We start from the raw sequence: 15,995 nt of genomic DNA on the forward strand, positions 1-15,995 counted from the left end.
GAAGAAGGAGAAAAGGTGGAATAACAATAGGTGCCTACTCACCTTTTCATGCTCGGCTCTTCCTAATAATAATAATAATAAGAAGAAGAAGAAGAATAGCATATTTTAAAAAAAAACACTATTAAATTTCTCTCATTTGAGTTAAGTTTCATTTTTAAACGTGTTTAAATCTGACGGATGAAGTTATATCTCGGGTACTCCTGTCGTATCGAACTCTAACGTTTTTCCCTAAACTGCGGAGATAAATCCGTAGTTAACGTGTGTACTGTACACGAGAGAGGGGAAGAACAGCAGCGCGGCAGCTCTGTGAACGTCCAGAGAAATAAATCGTCGATGGCGTTTCTGTCGATGAAGCTCTCAGTTGAGGACAAAACAAAAAATTGGCTTTTATCTGACCTCGGCTTCGTTATTGATGAAACAATCAGGGGGGAAATAACGTGAGCGACGCGGCTGAGAGTTTTCTTATCATCCGAGCGCACTCGACTCTCTCTCTCTCTCTCTCTCTCTCTCTCTCTCGCACGCACACGCACGTCTTATCATCGTATCGGCGTGTGCAGGTGATACGGAGAGCTGTACGGAGCTTCGCCTCGGAGCACACGCACCGTCATCCACTTTACGGACGTTTCGCACGTTTCGCACGTTTACGTTTTCTTTACTGTACGCTTGTAAATGACCTTACTGTATGTTCCTGTGTAACAGTCTAGCATAGACCCGACTTTTCACTGCGTCACTCTTTTAGTCGCTCACTCCTTCACTCGCTCTCTTATTTAGTCACTCGTTCATTTACACACTCATTCACTCTTTTATTTAGTCACTCGTTCATTCACACATTCATCCACTCAGTCACTCATTCATTTACACACTCATTTAGTCACTCGTTCATTTACACACTCCTTCACTCACTCGTTCAGTCACTCGTTCATTCACTCATTCATTTACACACTCATTCACTCACACTTATTTAGTCACTCGTTCATTTACACACTCATTCATTCACTCATTCAGTCACTCGTTCATTTACACACTCATTCAGTCACTCGTTCATTTACACACTCCCTCACTCACTCGTTCAGTCACTCGTTCATTTACAAACTCATTCACTCGTTCATTTACACACTCATTCACTCACACTTATTTAGTCACTCGTTCATTTACACACTCCTTCACTCACTCGTTCAGTCACTCGTTCATTTACACACTCCTTCACTCACTCATTCATTTACACACTCCTTCACTCACTCGTTCAGTCACTCGTTCATTTACACACTCATTCATTCACTCATTCAGTCACTCGTTCATTTACACACTCCCTCACTCACTCGTTCAGTCACTCGTTCATTTACACACTCCTTCACTCACTCGTTCAGTCACTCGTTCATTTACACACTCCCTCACTCACTCGTTCAGTCACTCGTTCATTTACACACTCCTTCACTCACTCGTTCAGTCACTCGTTCATTTACAAACTCATTCACTCGTTCATTTACACACTCCTTCACTCACACTTATTTAGTCACTCGTTCATTTACGCACTCATTCAGTCACTCGTTCAGTCACTCGTTCATTTACACACTCCTTCACTCACTCGTTCATTTACACACTCCTTCACTCAGACTTATTTAGTCACTCGTTCATTTACACACTCCTTCACTCACTCGTTTAGTCACTTGTTCATTTACACACTCATTCACTCATTCATTTACACACTCCTTCACTCACACTTATTTAGTCACTCGTTCATTTACACACTCCTTCACTCACTCGTTTAGTCACTTGTTCATTTACACACTCATTCACTCATTCATTCACACACTCCTTCACTCACACTTATTTAGTCACTCGTTCATTTACACACTCCTTCACTCACTTGTTCAGTCACTCGTTCATTTACACACTCCTTCACTCACTCATTTAGTCACTCGTTCATTTACACACTCCTTCACTCACTCATTTAGTCACTCGTTCATTTACACACTCCTTCACTCACTCATTCGTTTGCTCTCTCTCGCTTATTCACTCATGCATTCCTGCATTCCCTCCCTCCCTCCCTCACTCATTTATTCACTCTTATTCACTCACTCCCTCTTTTATTTTAGTCACTCATTCCTTCACTCATTTATTTGCGCTCTCTCTCTCTCTCTTTCTCTCACTTATTCACTCATTCATTCAGTCACACTCATACGTTCATGCGTTCCTTCACCCACTCACTCATTTATCCCCTCTTTTAGCCACTCACGTGCTCTTTTTATTCAGTCACTCCTTCATGTCACGCACTCATCCCTTCACTCCATTCGTCTGCTCTGTCTCACTCTTTCTCTCACTTATACACACGTGCATTTATTCACTCACTCATTTACTCTTTTTATTCAGTCACCCGTTCACGTTACGCTCTCATTCACTCGCTCGTTCCGTCACTCCGTCACGCGCTCGTTTATTTGCCCCGTCTCTTATTCGCCCATTCATTTACCCACTCATTTATTCACTCTTTTAATCACTCATTCCTTCACTCACTCACTTATTCACGTGGATCCGCGGAGGCCCCACCTCGCAACTTACGGGACTTAAAGAATCCGCCGCTAACGTCTATGATCATTCCATAATGAAAAGAAAAAGAACAAAATGATGTAAAAGTAAGGCAGAATAATGAAACGCCGTCCGTTTTTTTTTTTTTTTTTTTTTCGTTTTTTTTTTTCTTTCTGTCTAGACGCGTGTAGACGCAGTCTGGCGAATCAATTCCGTGGCAGAACGACCGAGCGCTACAGCGGAGGAAAAAGACGGGAACGAAACGGAAAGGAGTGAAGTTCAGACGTTAATTTTCGGTAAATCCGGTGTCGCAGAGTCATACGCAGACTAAGCAGCTCCGAATTCCACAGAGCCACGGGAAAACTCGTATATCCTCCAACCGCATGAAATATTTACTCCGACCTCAGCGTGTGATATTCAATATTCGGCACTTTTAACCCGCCGCTTCCTTTCATGCATCACTTGCCAACAGCGTTTTCTTTCCCAGAAGCTCTCTCTATGCACTCGGGTGATATTAGAAATTGGACGAGGAAAGAGCGAGTGGCACTTAAAGCGAACGCTTCGCTGCGAGATGTAAAAACATCGTTTCTGTGATCAAAAAGTAATGCGGCGGTTCCAGGCTTATTCCGGCGAAAATACACCTTTTAGTCAGAGTGGGAAACGGGGACGAGATGTCTCCTCGCGCTCGACGTCTCCCGCCTGTTGCGTATTTTGCGTTCGGAGCCATTTTGTTCTGTTAAATATTTTATTTTCGAACACACGGGCTACTGCGGTTATGATGTGTTTTTGTAACCACGGCGATCTTTTCCGAATCGCCTCGATTTCCTCATCACGCGTCGGACCTGTGACCGTGCCTCGAGACGTTTGAGTGGATTATTAGTCATTAGACGGTTGTGTATCAGCTCGGTTCGACTAAACCGACACCGGAGCAGTCTTCCTGGGTGAGAAGGCCAGGAAAGGGGGGTTATTATTCTGGAAAACGGCAGACGACGGGACTCGGAAAGCAGCGAGGAAGCGTCCGTGACATCCAGATGAACTTGAAGGCGCCGGCCCAGATTTCCATCCCAGAGATCTGGCTTGATGAATGCGCCGCACTCTGATAAACATCTCCCCTGATGCTATTCATCACCTGTCATGGTTTTCCCATGCTGCTGCTGATAAGAACAATGCCAGCTCGGGTTTAACATAACCGTAAAATATGTCTGAGCAACCCGGAAAGCTTGTGCGGGACATGAGAGTGTCACCAAAAAAAAAAAGGAGAGGGGGAGAGAAATGTGAAATGATCATCAGACAGGATGAAAAATAAAGTTGACAGTATTGATGTGTTAAAGTATGATTTTTTTTAAATTCTGTATCTTTATAATGACACCACACAGACTAAATGATGCCCTGTGATTGGCTCGGGATACTAAATGATGCTCTGTGATTGGCTCGGGATACTAAATGATGCTCTGTGATTGGCTCGTTACATGAAATGATGCCCTGTGGTTGGCTCTTGATACTAAATGATGCTCTGTGATTGGCTCGTGACACCAAATGATGCCCTGTGATTGGCTCGTGACACCGAACGATGCCCTGCGATTGCCTGGTGACACGAAATGATGCCCTGTGATTGGCTCTTGATACTAAATGATGCTCTGGGATTGGCTCGTGACACCAAACGATGCCCTTTGATTGGCTCGTGACACCAAACGACGCCCTGTGATCGGCTCGTGACACCAAACCATGCCCTGTGATTGGCTCGTGACACCAAACGATGCCCTGTGATTGGCTCGTGACACCAAACGATGCCCTGTGATTGGCTCGTGACACCAAACGATCTCCTGTGATTGGCTCGTGACACCAAACGATGCTCTGTGATTGTCTCGTGGCACCAAATGATCTCCTGTGATTGGCTCGTGGCACCAAATGATGCTCTGTGATTGGCTCGTGACACTAAATGATGCCCTATGATTCGCTCGTGACACTAAATGATGCCCTGTGATTGGCTCATGACACTAAACGATGCCCTGCGATTGGCTCATGACCCTAAACGATGCCCTGTGATTGCCTTGTGAAAGGACGTGTTTTGTTTTTACTCCTACCGTTAAAACCCTGCCCAACTTATCTTTACTTTCTTTGCGATAGTCCTGATCTCGTTGCTCTCCGATCCCTATAAACGAACTATGAAAACGCAAGACGCTCAGAACCCGACTGCTCGGATGCTGCGTGTTTTCCAGTTGACAAATGAACCTTCCTTATCGCTCCGTTTTAAGGCGATTGATTTTGATGGATGAGCTTGCGGAATGGCTGATGAATTCTTTTCATTAAGGGCACCGCTTTATCACGAACAGAGGTCGCCCATGCAAATACCTTCGAGATCCAAGAGATCCCGGGCTAAAACAAGGACAACGGGTTAGCGATTGCATTTAAATAAGTAATTAACTCCTCACAGAAATAATCCCAATCGTACCAGTACCAGGTGTTTTCTCATTGGTAAATTTGTATGTTATTTCAGGAGCAAGGCAAAATCGGCGTCACGTTCAACATCGGGATGGTCGATATCATCGTCCAGGAGAGCAGCATGCCGGTGAACGATGGCAAGTACCACGTGGTGCGATACACACGAAACGGGGGCAACGCCACACTTCAGGTGGACAATTGGGCCATCAACGAGCACTTCCCCTCAGGTACGACCCCTCGTCCACCTTCTTTAACCTTTGCTTTAGGGAGTCAGGAAGATGTATGGACAGAAGGCAGAAACGGACAGCAACTGCTTTTTGCTCTATTTCCAAAGTCACTCTGTTTGACCTGTGTGTGTGTGTGTGTGTGTGTGTGTGTGTGTGTACTGCACTTAACTTTTTAACTCTCCTCCTTAATTCCCTTCTTTTCTCTTTCCCCTCTGACACTAAGCCTGTGCCATGCATGTTAAAAGCAGCAAAAACGTGTGCGTTAATTGAAACGTAAAACCGATGTCAGCAAACGCTAGGCTTCATTTCCGACTGAAAACGTTTTAACATCCGACGTCAAATCCTTCAGCATCTAATCTAATCTACAAGTACACACACACACACACGGTGACGGATTCATGGTCTAAATAGTATGTTTTTAATCGATTAATTAGCCTGTAGCTGTTCAAACCGAGCTTTGTTAGCGTTAGCGGTACGGTTGCCATGTACGTCATCGTAAAAACCCTCCCTTTTTTTCTTTCCCCCTCCAGTATTTAATTAGGAAATGTTCGTCAAACGATCGGTTTGTTACGTAAATAAAATCCAAATAGTAGTCGTCATAACGCTTATTATAACATCTTAATATCAGGTGACGTGACAGCGAGGGAATATTTAACCAGTCAAGATACGTTTGATCGTTTTGAGCGGTTTATTAATCTTCACGTCGGACGACTTTACGCTTTTTCGTGTGTGTTCCGTCTGCAACATGACGAGCTGTTGTGTGTGTTTTTTTTTTGTTTTTTTTTTAAACTTATTAATCTTATTAACTTCAAGATAGAAAGACAGAAAGAAAGAGAGGCTAGTGAGTGTGTTTGTAGCTGCGCTAACGTGAGCGAGAACGGGAACTAGCTCGCTTTGTTAACGTTCTGCAGCATTAAAAATCCTCTTTGATGCATTGATATGAATTTTTGTCAAATTCATATGTATATATTTTGTGAAATTTGATGCAGTGGGACGTTTTAACGAACAGATCCTCAGGTAGTGTTGTCGGTGGAGAAGTACTAATCACGTCGCACACATCAGACGCGTGAACGCCGACGCCCCTCGCCCTCGTCCTCGTCCTCGCCGTACCTTTATAATTGATAAAAATAAATGAATGTCACTTCAGGGCATTGAAATGATCCGGTCTCCTCACAGCGGCAGTGAACGACTCTGTCCGATCTTTATTACTTCGTTGTTGTCTGCGCTCCTTTTTATTACTATTGGACTGTCTCTGCTCTCTTCGGGGAGATGTAAGGCCTAGCAGAGAAAACCAATTTTCTTTACACGTGTCCTGATTTCAACTTCTCCGCTTCGAGAGTTATTTCATGCCTCGCGCTCGCCCGCACGAGTGCGAGCAGAGCCGTCGGAGGCCAGGACATTAAGCACCGGCCAATCTTCCTCAAGTCCTGCCTTTCTTTCACAAGTGGGTGGGCGTCTAGGCCGCGCAATCACTTTAACGGCCACGGTGAGTTAATGTTCTCCCGTCTCGGTGTTACTCGCCTCCCCGATGAGAGATTTCAACTCGCTGGTGGGGGAAAATTTTATGTAGTGGATAACATCAGTAAAGGAAATACCATGCTCGCTCAGAAGCACTCACACGGAGTAATCCTGTATAAAGTCAGTACATGAACGCCTATGTTAACCCATACCCCCGGAAGCCCCGCCCACGTCGTCCGTCTCACGTCGGCGATCGCTCACCTCGTCTCGGAGAACCTGGTTATGATATCCATCAGGTGCTTGGGGAGGAAAAGTCGACTTTTAGTCGTCCTGAAGTAAGATGTAAAACATGTGATTAGCCGCAAACTAACGCCATGCTGCTGACTCAGACACACTGAGCTGAGTAATAAGTGTCCCGTGTGTGTGTGTGTGTGTGTGTGCGCCCCAGGCTATGTATAAACTCCTCACTGTGCTTCATCAGCCCAGAAACCCACGGCATCCTCCTAACAGCGAGAGCGAGCTTTCACTTTCACGCTAACGTCATTCCTCACACCGACGCCGTCAGCCGCGTAGCCGTCCTCCTCCGCGGGTCAAGACGCCCCGACCGACCATTTATCAGTTGCGTACCAGCACGGCTGCCTCGGGAAACGAATGAAATCTGCACGTTTTGCAACAACAACTCCAGCTCGTATAAAGACCCGGGAGGAAGAGTGGAATCTGTAAAACGGGACATTCCATCCCATAATCTCTCGTTTAGACGTTAGGGAGGTTTCCGGCGGAGTGTTAGGACGGAAACCCCCCCCCCCCTCACCCCTCCCCCCCACCAAAATAACAACAACATGTCTTTACGTCGACTGTACGATCGGGTTATATAACTTCGAAGCACAGTTCTACCCCGGCGCCCCTGAATTCTGGATTCTGATTGGTCAGAAGGTGTCGATTGCATTCACTGGCTGAAATTCACAGCTTTATATTAATGCGCCTGTTGCGATGCAAATCGTAAACGAGTTCGAAAACGTCCTGTCGCGCAGAACCGTCGATACGGCGTGATGGGTTTTCTGTCGCGAGGTGTTTCTTGTAAACTTTCTGGAAGGAGTCTCCAGTGTCGGAGGGGAATTAAACCGAAGGCCGATAAAGGAACTGCCGTTTATAGTCGTTTCGTGGACGCGTCGCGACGTTAGGCGTAACTATGCATGGAGGAAAAGTCTCGAAAGTAGGGCGTGCGCACGGTTTGCTAAATAAAACGTCATACCCTTGACGTGAGGGATAAAACGCCGCTCCGGGGTAGTACCTCTGCACCGTCTTTTGATCAGTTTTAAGTTTAGATCAGGAAATGAAGCACTTCCTAAAACCGTAAAAGGTTCTCGGCGGACGCTTGTAGAATTTCCACGTGTGGACTTTTTCCAGTTCTGAACCAACGAAGAACCATTTTCAAATGATTCCTGACTCCTTGGCTGTCGGCGTCCCGTTTCGAGAACGCCGAGCACGGTGTTTAGGAACGTTCTCCGTATTCTAAAATACGGCGTCTTGAGCGTGTTGTATTAGCCGTATTGCAGAGCGTGTATGTTTTAGACCCTGGGATCTTTTTATAGTGACCTTGATTCAGGTTCTCGTGCAGCGTGTTGACTACGGGAGTATTTCACCGGCGTTATGAATGTCACTGGCATGTAAGACGTCTCTATAAACGCAGACGTAATTGACTCTCCGCTTCGAGGTCCACGAGTGAAGATAAAATCCTTCCGTGGCCGCTCGCGAGCGCCAAAGTGTTGCCGACTATCCATTTTTTTTTTTTATCTTGCTCTGCTGTTAGTGGTGAAGGAATCTTGTTATCGACGGCTACGGAGATAAGATTAGAAACGAAGAGGAAATGAAGCGAGGTGCCGGACGCTTGCAGGAGGCGTTCAGCCGTGCCGAAACAGCCGCGCGTTATTTTCTTAATGCTTCGAGGTATCCATCGCAAATGGCTCCAACGCACCAATTTCTAAGGCGAAGAAGTTGCCAGGTTAATTTAGCCAACCTCGGTGGTCTGATTGCTTTCGAATAAGAAGGCCGAGCGAGCCCGTTACGCCGAGACGTCGACGTCCTGGTGATCTCCAGGACCCGAAAGATCAGACAGGACCTACAGGATCTATTCGTGAGGGCGGGACTCTGTGTATAACGTGACCCCGGGCGATTTGGAGATGACACGCAGCACTACGGCAGCTGTGTAGCAGGGCCTGTTGTGCAACTGTGAATAGATTTTTATCTGTCATCAGCCATTAAAAAAGAAATGTCATGAATGTCGAGAACCTCACACGTTCATGGACCTCCTGCTTTCTGTTGCCCGAGGATCTCTTTTTGTTTGTTTGTTTGTTTGTTTTTGTGCAAATTATTTCTGTCTACGTGCTATTCCGGTTATTTATGGTGTGCGTAACGCCCCTGTAGCCTGTGAATAGCGCTCAAGTCTGAATACAGAAAGACGGATGGGATCGGAAAACAGATGGGTGGATGGATAGAGCAATGCCCAGACCAAAGGCTTGTTGGTTGGACGGATAGATGGATAGATAGATCAGTTGGTTGGTTGGATTTATGTAAGAATGGTTGGATGGACAGATTGATTATAGGTAGATGGACAGACATATAGATGGATTAAAGGATGGATAGGTAGGTAGGTAGATAGACAGACAGACAGACTGGCAGACTGATGGAAAGATGGGTGGAACATTTGGCCAGTTCAGTGAATGAATGGTTTGGATTGATGGATGAATAAATGGTCGGATGGACAGATAGATGGATAGGCCGATGGAATGATGGATGGATGGACTGCTGTGTAGGCTGATAGATCGACAGGTTGGATGGAAAGATTGATAATAGATAGAGAGATAGATAGGCAGGCTGATGGAAAGATGGATGGATAGACTGCTGTATAGGCTGATAGATCGACAGGTTGGATGGAAAGCTTGATAATAGATAGATAGAGGGATAGATAGGCAGGCTGATGGAAAGATGGGTGGAACAGTTGGCCAGTTCAGTGAATGAATGGTTTGGATTGATGGATGAATAAATTTTCGGATGGACAGACAGACGGATAGATGGATAGGCTGATGGAATGATGGATGGATGGACTGCTGTATAGGCTGATGGATAGACAGGTTGGATGGAAAGATTGATAATAGATAGATGAACAGACATGTAGATGGATTAAAGGATCGAGAGAGAGAGAGATGGATTTACAGGCAGACAGATGATAAATAAATAGATGAGTAGATGGAAAACTGGATGGATAGCAGATGAATGGACAGACAGACATCTAGATAGATAGATAGTGGATAAACGGATGGATAGAAGAGTTGATGGAGAGATGCATACACAAATGGATGAATAGTAGGTGGATGCACAGACAGGCCGATAGAGATGACTTGAAGACTGGACTGTGGTTGAACGGACAGATGGATGGAAAGATGGATTAAAGGTTGGACTGATGGACAGATGCATGGACACATGGATGGATAGACTGGTGGTTGGTAGGATGGATGGAAGGATGAATCAATGGTTGGATGAGTGTGTGTGAGGGTGTTGAATATTGAACGCAGACGTTCTGTCTGTGCCGGTGGTGTTCTGGGAGCTGGGAGTGAATATGAGGAGTAATGAAGTCTCCCTTTAGAGGCGTGTAGATCTCTCGTCTTGCATTCTGAACCTGTAGATGAGGTTGAACCTTCATCTTCATCTACGTCTGATCCTGTAGAGGAGTGATAGCTCTGATGTCAGCTAGGCTATTCTCTCCACGCCTCTCTCCCGTCACTCACATCTGGAGATCGACACCGACGAACGCCATCGATTAGCCGAGCTCCCGGCCCCGTCGGCGCTCTTAAAGCGCAGGAAGCCGCTGATGTTTTTATTCCCCGCTCGTTTATCGCTTCCTTTTCGTCTTTACTGCTCGTGTTGTGTTCGGGTTTCCTCTGTGCTGAAACGGTAGGTGGGAATCGGAGGAGCGTGAGCCGTGGGAACGTCGTCCGTAATTGCCGCCACGGAAGGAGGCGTGATTGACAGGTTGCTGTTTAAAACAGCGAGAGTTCCAGCTGCAGTACTCGCGAACGACGCCTCCGTACGGCGATTCGTGCATTGAAGTTAACACGTCTTGCTTGCTAACGCTGAAGGACACGTGAGAGGCACGTGACGGACGTCTCGCTTGGTGTAACTGATATAAACGGGTACACGGACGTTAACGCGTTCTCTACTCATTTTACAGGACAGCACACGCTTCATGGAACGCGATGGATTTAAGAGTTCTGGGAGTTGGAATATAAGTCAAGGAGTGTGTGTGTGTGTGTGTGTGAGAGAGAGAGAGATCTAAAATGAAGCGGTTGCTATTTTCATTTCCCGAAAGGAAGTGGTATCTGTGTGTATTCATTTCATGTCACATGTTAATAATTTACTACATCTTCAAAGCTCTGATGCGGCGTGATACTGAGCTGCACGCAGATAAATATAGATTATATAGACCTTAACGCATTTTATATATATTTATATATACACACACACACACACACACACACACACGTGCACATTTCCCCGGATCTAACCATAAAGCAAATACAGCGTTTATTAAAAAAATAATAATAATAAATCAACACGTATACATTGCGTAGAAAGAAAGAAGGAAAGAAATGGCGCAAGAAAGAAAGTCAGAAACGAGCAAACAGAAAAGAAAGAAAGAAATTTGACAAATGGAGAAAGAAAGAAAGAAAGCGAGAGAGTCGGAAAAATCGGAAAGAACGAAAGAAACAGGCGGAGAAATTAAGAAAGTCAGGAACATACAAACCAAAAAAAATAGAAAGAAAGAAACAGACAGACAAATGGAGAAAGAAAGAAAGAAATTGAGAAAGAAAGAGCCAAAGAAACAAATGGAGAAATGTAGAATGTCAAACAAACAAGAAAGAAACAATGAAAGAAAGAAATGGAGAGGAAAATAAAAGAATTGGATATGAAAGGAAGAAAAGATCCAAACAAACAAATGGAGACATTAAGAAAATCAGAAATAAACAAACAAATGGAGAAAGTCAGAAATAAACAAACAAACAAACAAATGGAGAAATTAAGAAAATCAGAAATAAACAAACAAACAAATGGAGAAATTAAGCAAATCAGAAATAAAGAAACAAACAAACAAATGGAGAAATTAAGAAAATCAGAAATAAACAAAAATGGAGAAAGAAAGAAATTGAGCAAGTCAGAAAGAAAGAAAGAGCCAAAGAAACAAATGGAGAAATTTAGAAAGTCAGAAACAAACGAACAAAAAAGAAAGAAAGAAACAATGAAAGAAAGAAATGGAGAGGAAAATAAAAGGACTGGATAAGAAAGGAAGAAAAGATCCAAACAAACAAATGGAGAAATTAAGAAAATCAGAAATAGAGCAAGTCAGGAAGAAAGAAAGAAAAAGAAAGAAAGATCCAAACAGACAAATGGAGAAATTAAGAAAGTCAGAAACAAACAAACAAAAAAGAAAGAAAGAAAGAAACAGACAGACAAATGGAGAAAGTCGGAAAAATCGGAAAGAACGAAAGAAACAGACAGACAAATAAATGGAGAAATTAAGAAAGTCAGGAACATACAAACCAAAAAAAAAAAATAGAAAGAAAGAAACAGACAGACAAATGGAGAAAGAAGGAAATTGAGAAAGTCAGAAAGAAAGAAAGAACCAAACAGACAAATGGAGAAAGAAAGAAAGAAATTGAGAAAGAAAGAGCCAAAGAAACAAATGGAGAAATTTTGAATGTCAGAAACAAACAAGAAAGAAACAATGAAAGAAAGAAATGGAGAGGAAAATAAAAGAATTGGATACGAAAGGAAGAAAAGATCCAAACAAACAAATGGAGAAATTAAGAAAGTCAGAAATAAACAAAAATGGAGAAAGAAAGAAATTGAGCAAGTCAGAAAGAAAGAAAGAAAAAGAAAGAAAGAACCAAACAGACAAATGGAGAAATTAAGAAAGTCAGAAACAAACAAACAAACAAAAAAGAAAGAAAGAAACAGACAGACAAATGGAGAAAGAAAGAAAGAGATGGAGAAAGAAAGAAAGAGCCAAAGAAACAAATGGAGAAATGTATAAAGTCAGAAACAAACGAACAAAAAAGAAAGAACGAAATGGAGAGGAAAATAAAAGAACTGGATAAGAAAGGAAGGAAGACGATTGGAAGCGGTGAAGCTTGCGTGCACACTGAGCTGTAGCGGAGTTAGCAGGAGCGGATATTCAGATTGTTGTGTCCGGTTTCTGCATGAGCACGTCTAAAGATACAAAGCCACCAAAGCGTGCGTTTGTTTATTTATTTATTATTTATTTCTGTGTTTATTTTTGAAAGTTTAGAGAATAATGGCGGACGAGTTCATGAGCGTTTCCACTGAAGTGTACGGCGGAAGAGTTTCAGCGCTGTAGGTTCTGGACACAAGTGATCTGTTAAAGGACATTTTATTTGATTTATTTATTTTTTACCTCAGGTCAGTGCACCGAGCTTCGCGTATCTCAAAGCCCTTTCGATCTTAAAGAAAGAGAGAAAAAGAATCACGCTTATCATGTAAGCATCTGGGTACACGGCGTACACAAAGCGTCGACCTCACGTCGTGTGTAATCAGATGGAGCGCTGCAGAGTCTTCCGGCCCTCTCGCAGAGATGACGAGTAATCCCCGGGGCTTTTACGTCTCGGCCGCAGGACGGCGTGCGTCTCGGGGGAAAGCCGCGCGAGAGAAAAGCGCACCTCGAGTGACCCGACTTACGTTATTTCCGGCAGATTTAAGACGGCGAGTTCCTTAAATGTGAACCACGCTTTGCTTTGTATCGGACACGCCAGATACAATTACCGATATCAAATACGAAAATCTCTTGACCTTAAAAGAAATCTTTCAGTGAGTTGGGGGGGGGGAGATAAGCTTTCAATATCCACCTCTGGTCTAATCCTGAAATGAAACGAACCCGCCAGGGAGGCCGAGACGAGCGCTCCCGGGCTTATTGTGCGAGACGGAGGATCCTCAGGAGTCCAGGCACAAACCAGGTAAATCCACAATGAGAACAAACAGGAAACGGCATGGCGGGGGTCAGGAACGATAGGGGAATAGTGTGTGGTTTGGAAACGTGTCGAGTGACGAGGAACCGAAAATCAGGAAAGGTGTGAACGGAGAGTTCCTGTTTGCTCTACCTGCGAACCATGTGGGAAAGTATTTTCGGTAATTACGAGGTGCGCGCAACACAAATAGCGACACGACGATGTACTACAGGAGGAATAATGCGCGCTAGGATACGCCGTTAATTGCTAGAAAACCCTCAAATCTCCTGTTTAGAACATTTCTGTGTTATTCATTAGGCACTGGAATAAATGTTCGGGATTTCTCAGCGCCTCTTTACGAGTTCCCGTGTCCGCGTTAACACTTCACAGAGCTGTTGCGATTTCGGACTCGCTCATATCCTCGGGATATCCCTCGGCGTCATGGTCGTGAAGTTGTCGAAGTCGTCGGGAACTTCCCATCCGTTCAGCGATGATGTGGAAATGTAAAAGTGTTGGTTTTTTTTTGGAAGGTCTACCTGCGTGGAACTTCACGGCCTAGATACGGACGTAGCTCGTCCATTTGTTATTATGCTAACTTCAGCATTATAGATGATGCGGGCCAGGCGCGGTAGGCGCCGAGAGGAGGCGCGGTCCGGGTCCGAGACCCTCGGGAAGGCATGAAGAAGCAGGTGCAGGTCGGAAGCAGGTGTCCAGGGGAGGTGTTATTTTTAGGCCCGTGATTTTCCGGATCACACGAGGAGCACGCTCGCGAGGACTGGCCGTGAATAATGACGACAGAAATGAACACCAAACAAACGAGTTTCTAGCAGGCCTGTAACATCGTGGAGAGAGAGAGAGAGAGAGAGAGAGAGAGAGAGAGAGAGAGAGAGGCGCTCTGTAACATCGTGTAGAGAGAGAGAAAGACAGAGAGAGGAAGACAGAGAGAGGGAGGCACTCGGTACCATCGTGTAGAGAGAGAGAAAGACAGAGAGAGGGAGGCACTCGGTACCATCGTGTAGAGAGAGAGAGAGAGACAGAGAGAGGGAGGCACTCGGTACCATTGTGTAGAGAGAGAGAGAGAAAGACAGAGAGAGAGGTACTCGGTAACATCGTGTTGAGAGAGAGAGAGAAAGACAGAGAGAGAGAAAGACAGAGAGAGAGGTACTCGGTGATATTGTGTTGAGAGAGAAAGACAGAGAGAGAGGTACTCGGTAATATTGTGTTGAGACAGAGAGAGAGAGACAGAGAGAGGTACTCGGTGATATTGTGTTGAGAGAGAAAGAGAGAGACAGAGAGAGGTACTCGGTGATATTGTGTTGAGAGAGAGAGAGAGACAGAGAGAGAGGTACTCGGTAACATCGTGTTGAGAGAGAGAGAGAGACAGAGAGAGAGAGAGACAGAGAGAGAGGTACTCGGTGATATTGTGTTGAGAGAGAAAGACAGAGAGAGAGGTACTCGGTAATATTGTGTTGAGAGAGAGAGACAGAGAGAGGTACTCGGTGATATTGTGTTGAGAGAGAGACAGAGAGAGAGGTACTCGGTAACATCGTGTTGAGAGAGAGAGAGAGACAGAGAGAGGTACTCGGTGATATTGTGTTGAGAGAGAAAGAGAGAGACAGAGAGAGAGGTACTCGGTGATATTGTGTTGAGAGAGAAAGAGAGAGACAGAGAGAGAGGTACTCGGTAATATTGTGTTGAGAGAGAAAGAGAGAGACAGAGAGAGGTACTCGGTGATATTGTGTTGAGAGAGAGAGAGAGACAGAGAGAGAGGTACTCGGTAACATCGTGTTGAGAGAGAGAGAGAGACAGAGAGAGAGAAAGACAGAGAGAGAGGTACTCGGTGATATTGTGTTGAGAGAGAAAGACAGAGAGAGAGGTACTCGGTAATATTGTGTTGAGACAGAGAGAGAGAGACAGAGAGAGGTACTCGGTGATATTGTGTTGAGAGAGAGACAGAGAGAGAGGTACTCGGTAACATCGTGTTGAGAGAGAGAGAGAGACAGAGAGAGGTACTCGGTAATATTGTGTTGAGACAGAGAGAGAGAGACAGAGAGAGGTACTCGGTGATATTGTGTTGAGAGAGAAAGAGAGAGACAGAGAGAGAGGTACTCGGTGATATTGTGTTGAGAGAGAAAGAGAGAGACAGAGAGAGAGGTACTCGGTAACATCGTGTTGAGAGAGAGAGAGACAGAGAGAGAGGTACTCAGTGATATTGTGTTGAGAGAGAAAGAGAGAGATAGAGAGAGGTACTCGGTGATATTGTGTTGAGAGAGAGACAGAGAGAGAGGTACTCGGTAACATCGTGTTGAGAGAGAGAGAGAGACAGAGA

The 15,995-nt window shown here is 44.7% G+C and overlaps 1 protein-coding gene across 3 annotated transcripts in view; it reads left to right on the forward strand.

Moving 5' to 3' along the window:
* The window catches only part of nrxn3a (neurexin 3a), a 286,244-nt gene that overhangs the window by 227,847 nt on the left and 42,402 nt on the right, over nt 1-15,995 (forward strand). For all 3 annotated transcript variants that reach the window (XM_053682954.1, XM_053682955.1, XM_053682956.1), the window contains one exon: nt 5,021-5,192. In XM_053682954.1, the coding sequence (XP_053538929.1) occupies nt 5,021-5,192 (172 nt within the window). The remainder of the gene's footprint in view (nt 1-5,020; nt 5,193-15,995) is intronic.

This window comes from Ictalurus punctatus, chromosome 9 (assembly GCF_001660625.3).
Source record: "Ictalurus punctatus breed USDA103 chromosome 9, Coco_2.0, whole genome shotgun sequence".
Lineage (NCBI taxonomy): Eukaryota > Metazoa > Chordata > Actinopteri > Siluriformes > Ictaluridae > Ictalurus > Ictalurus punctatus.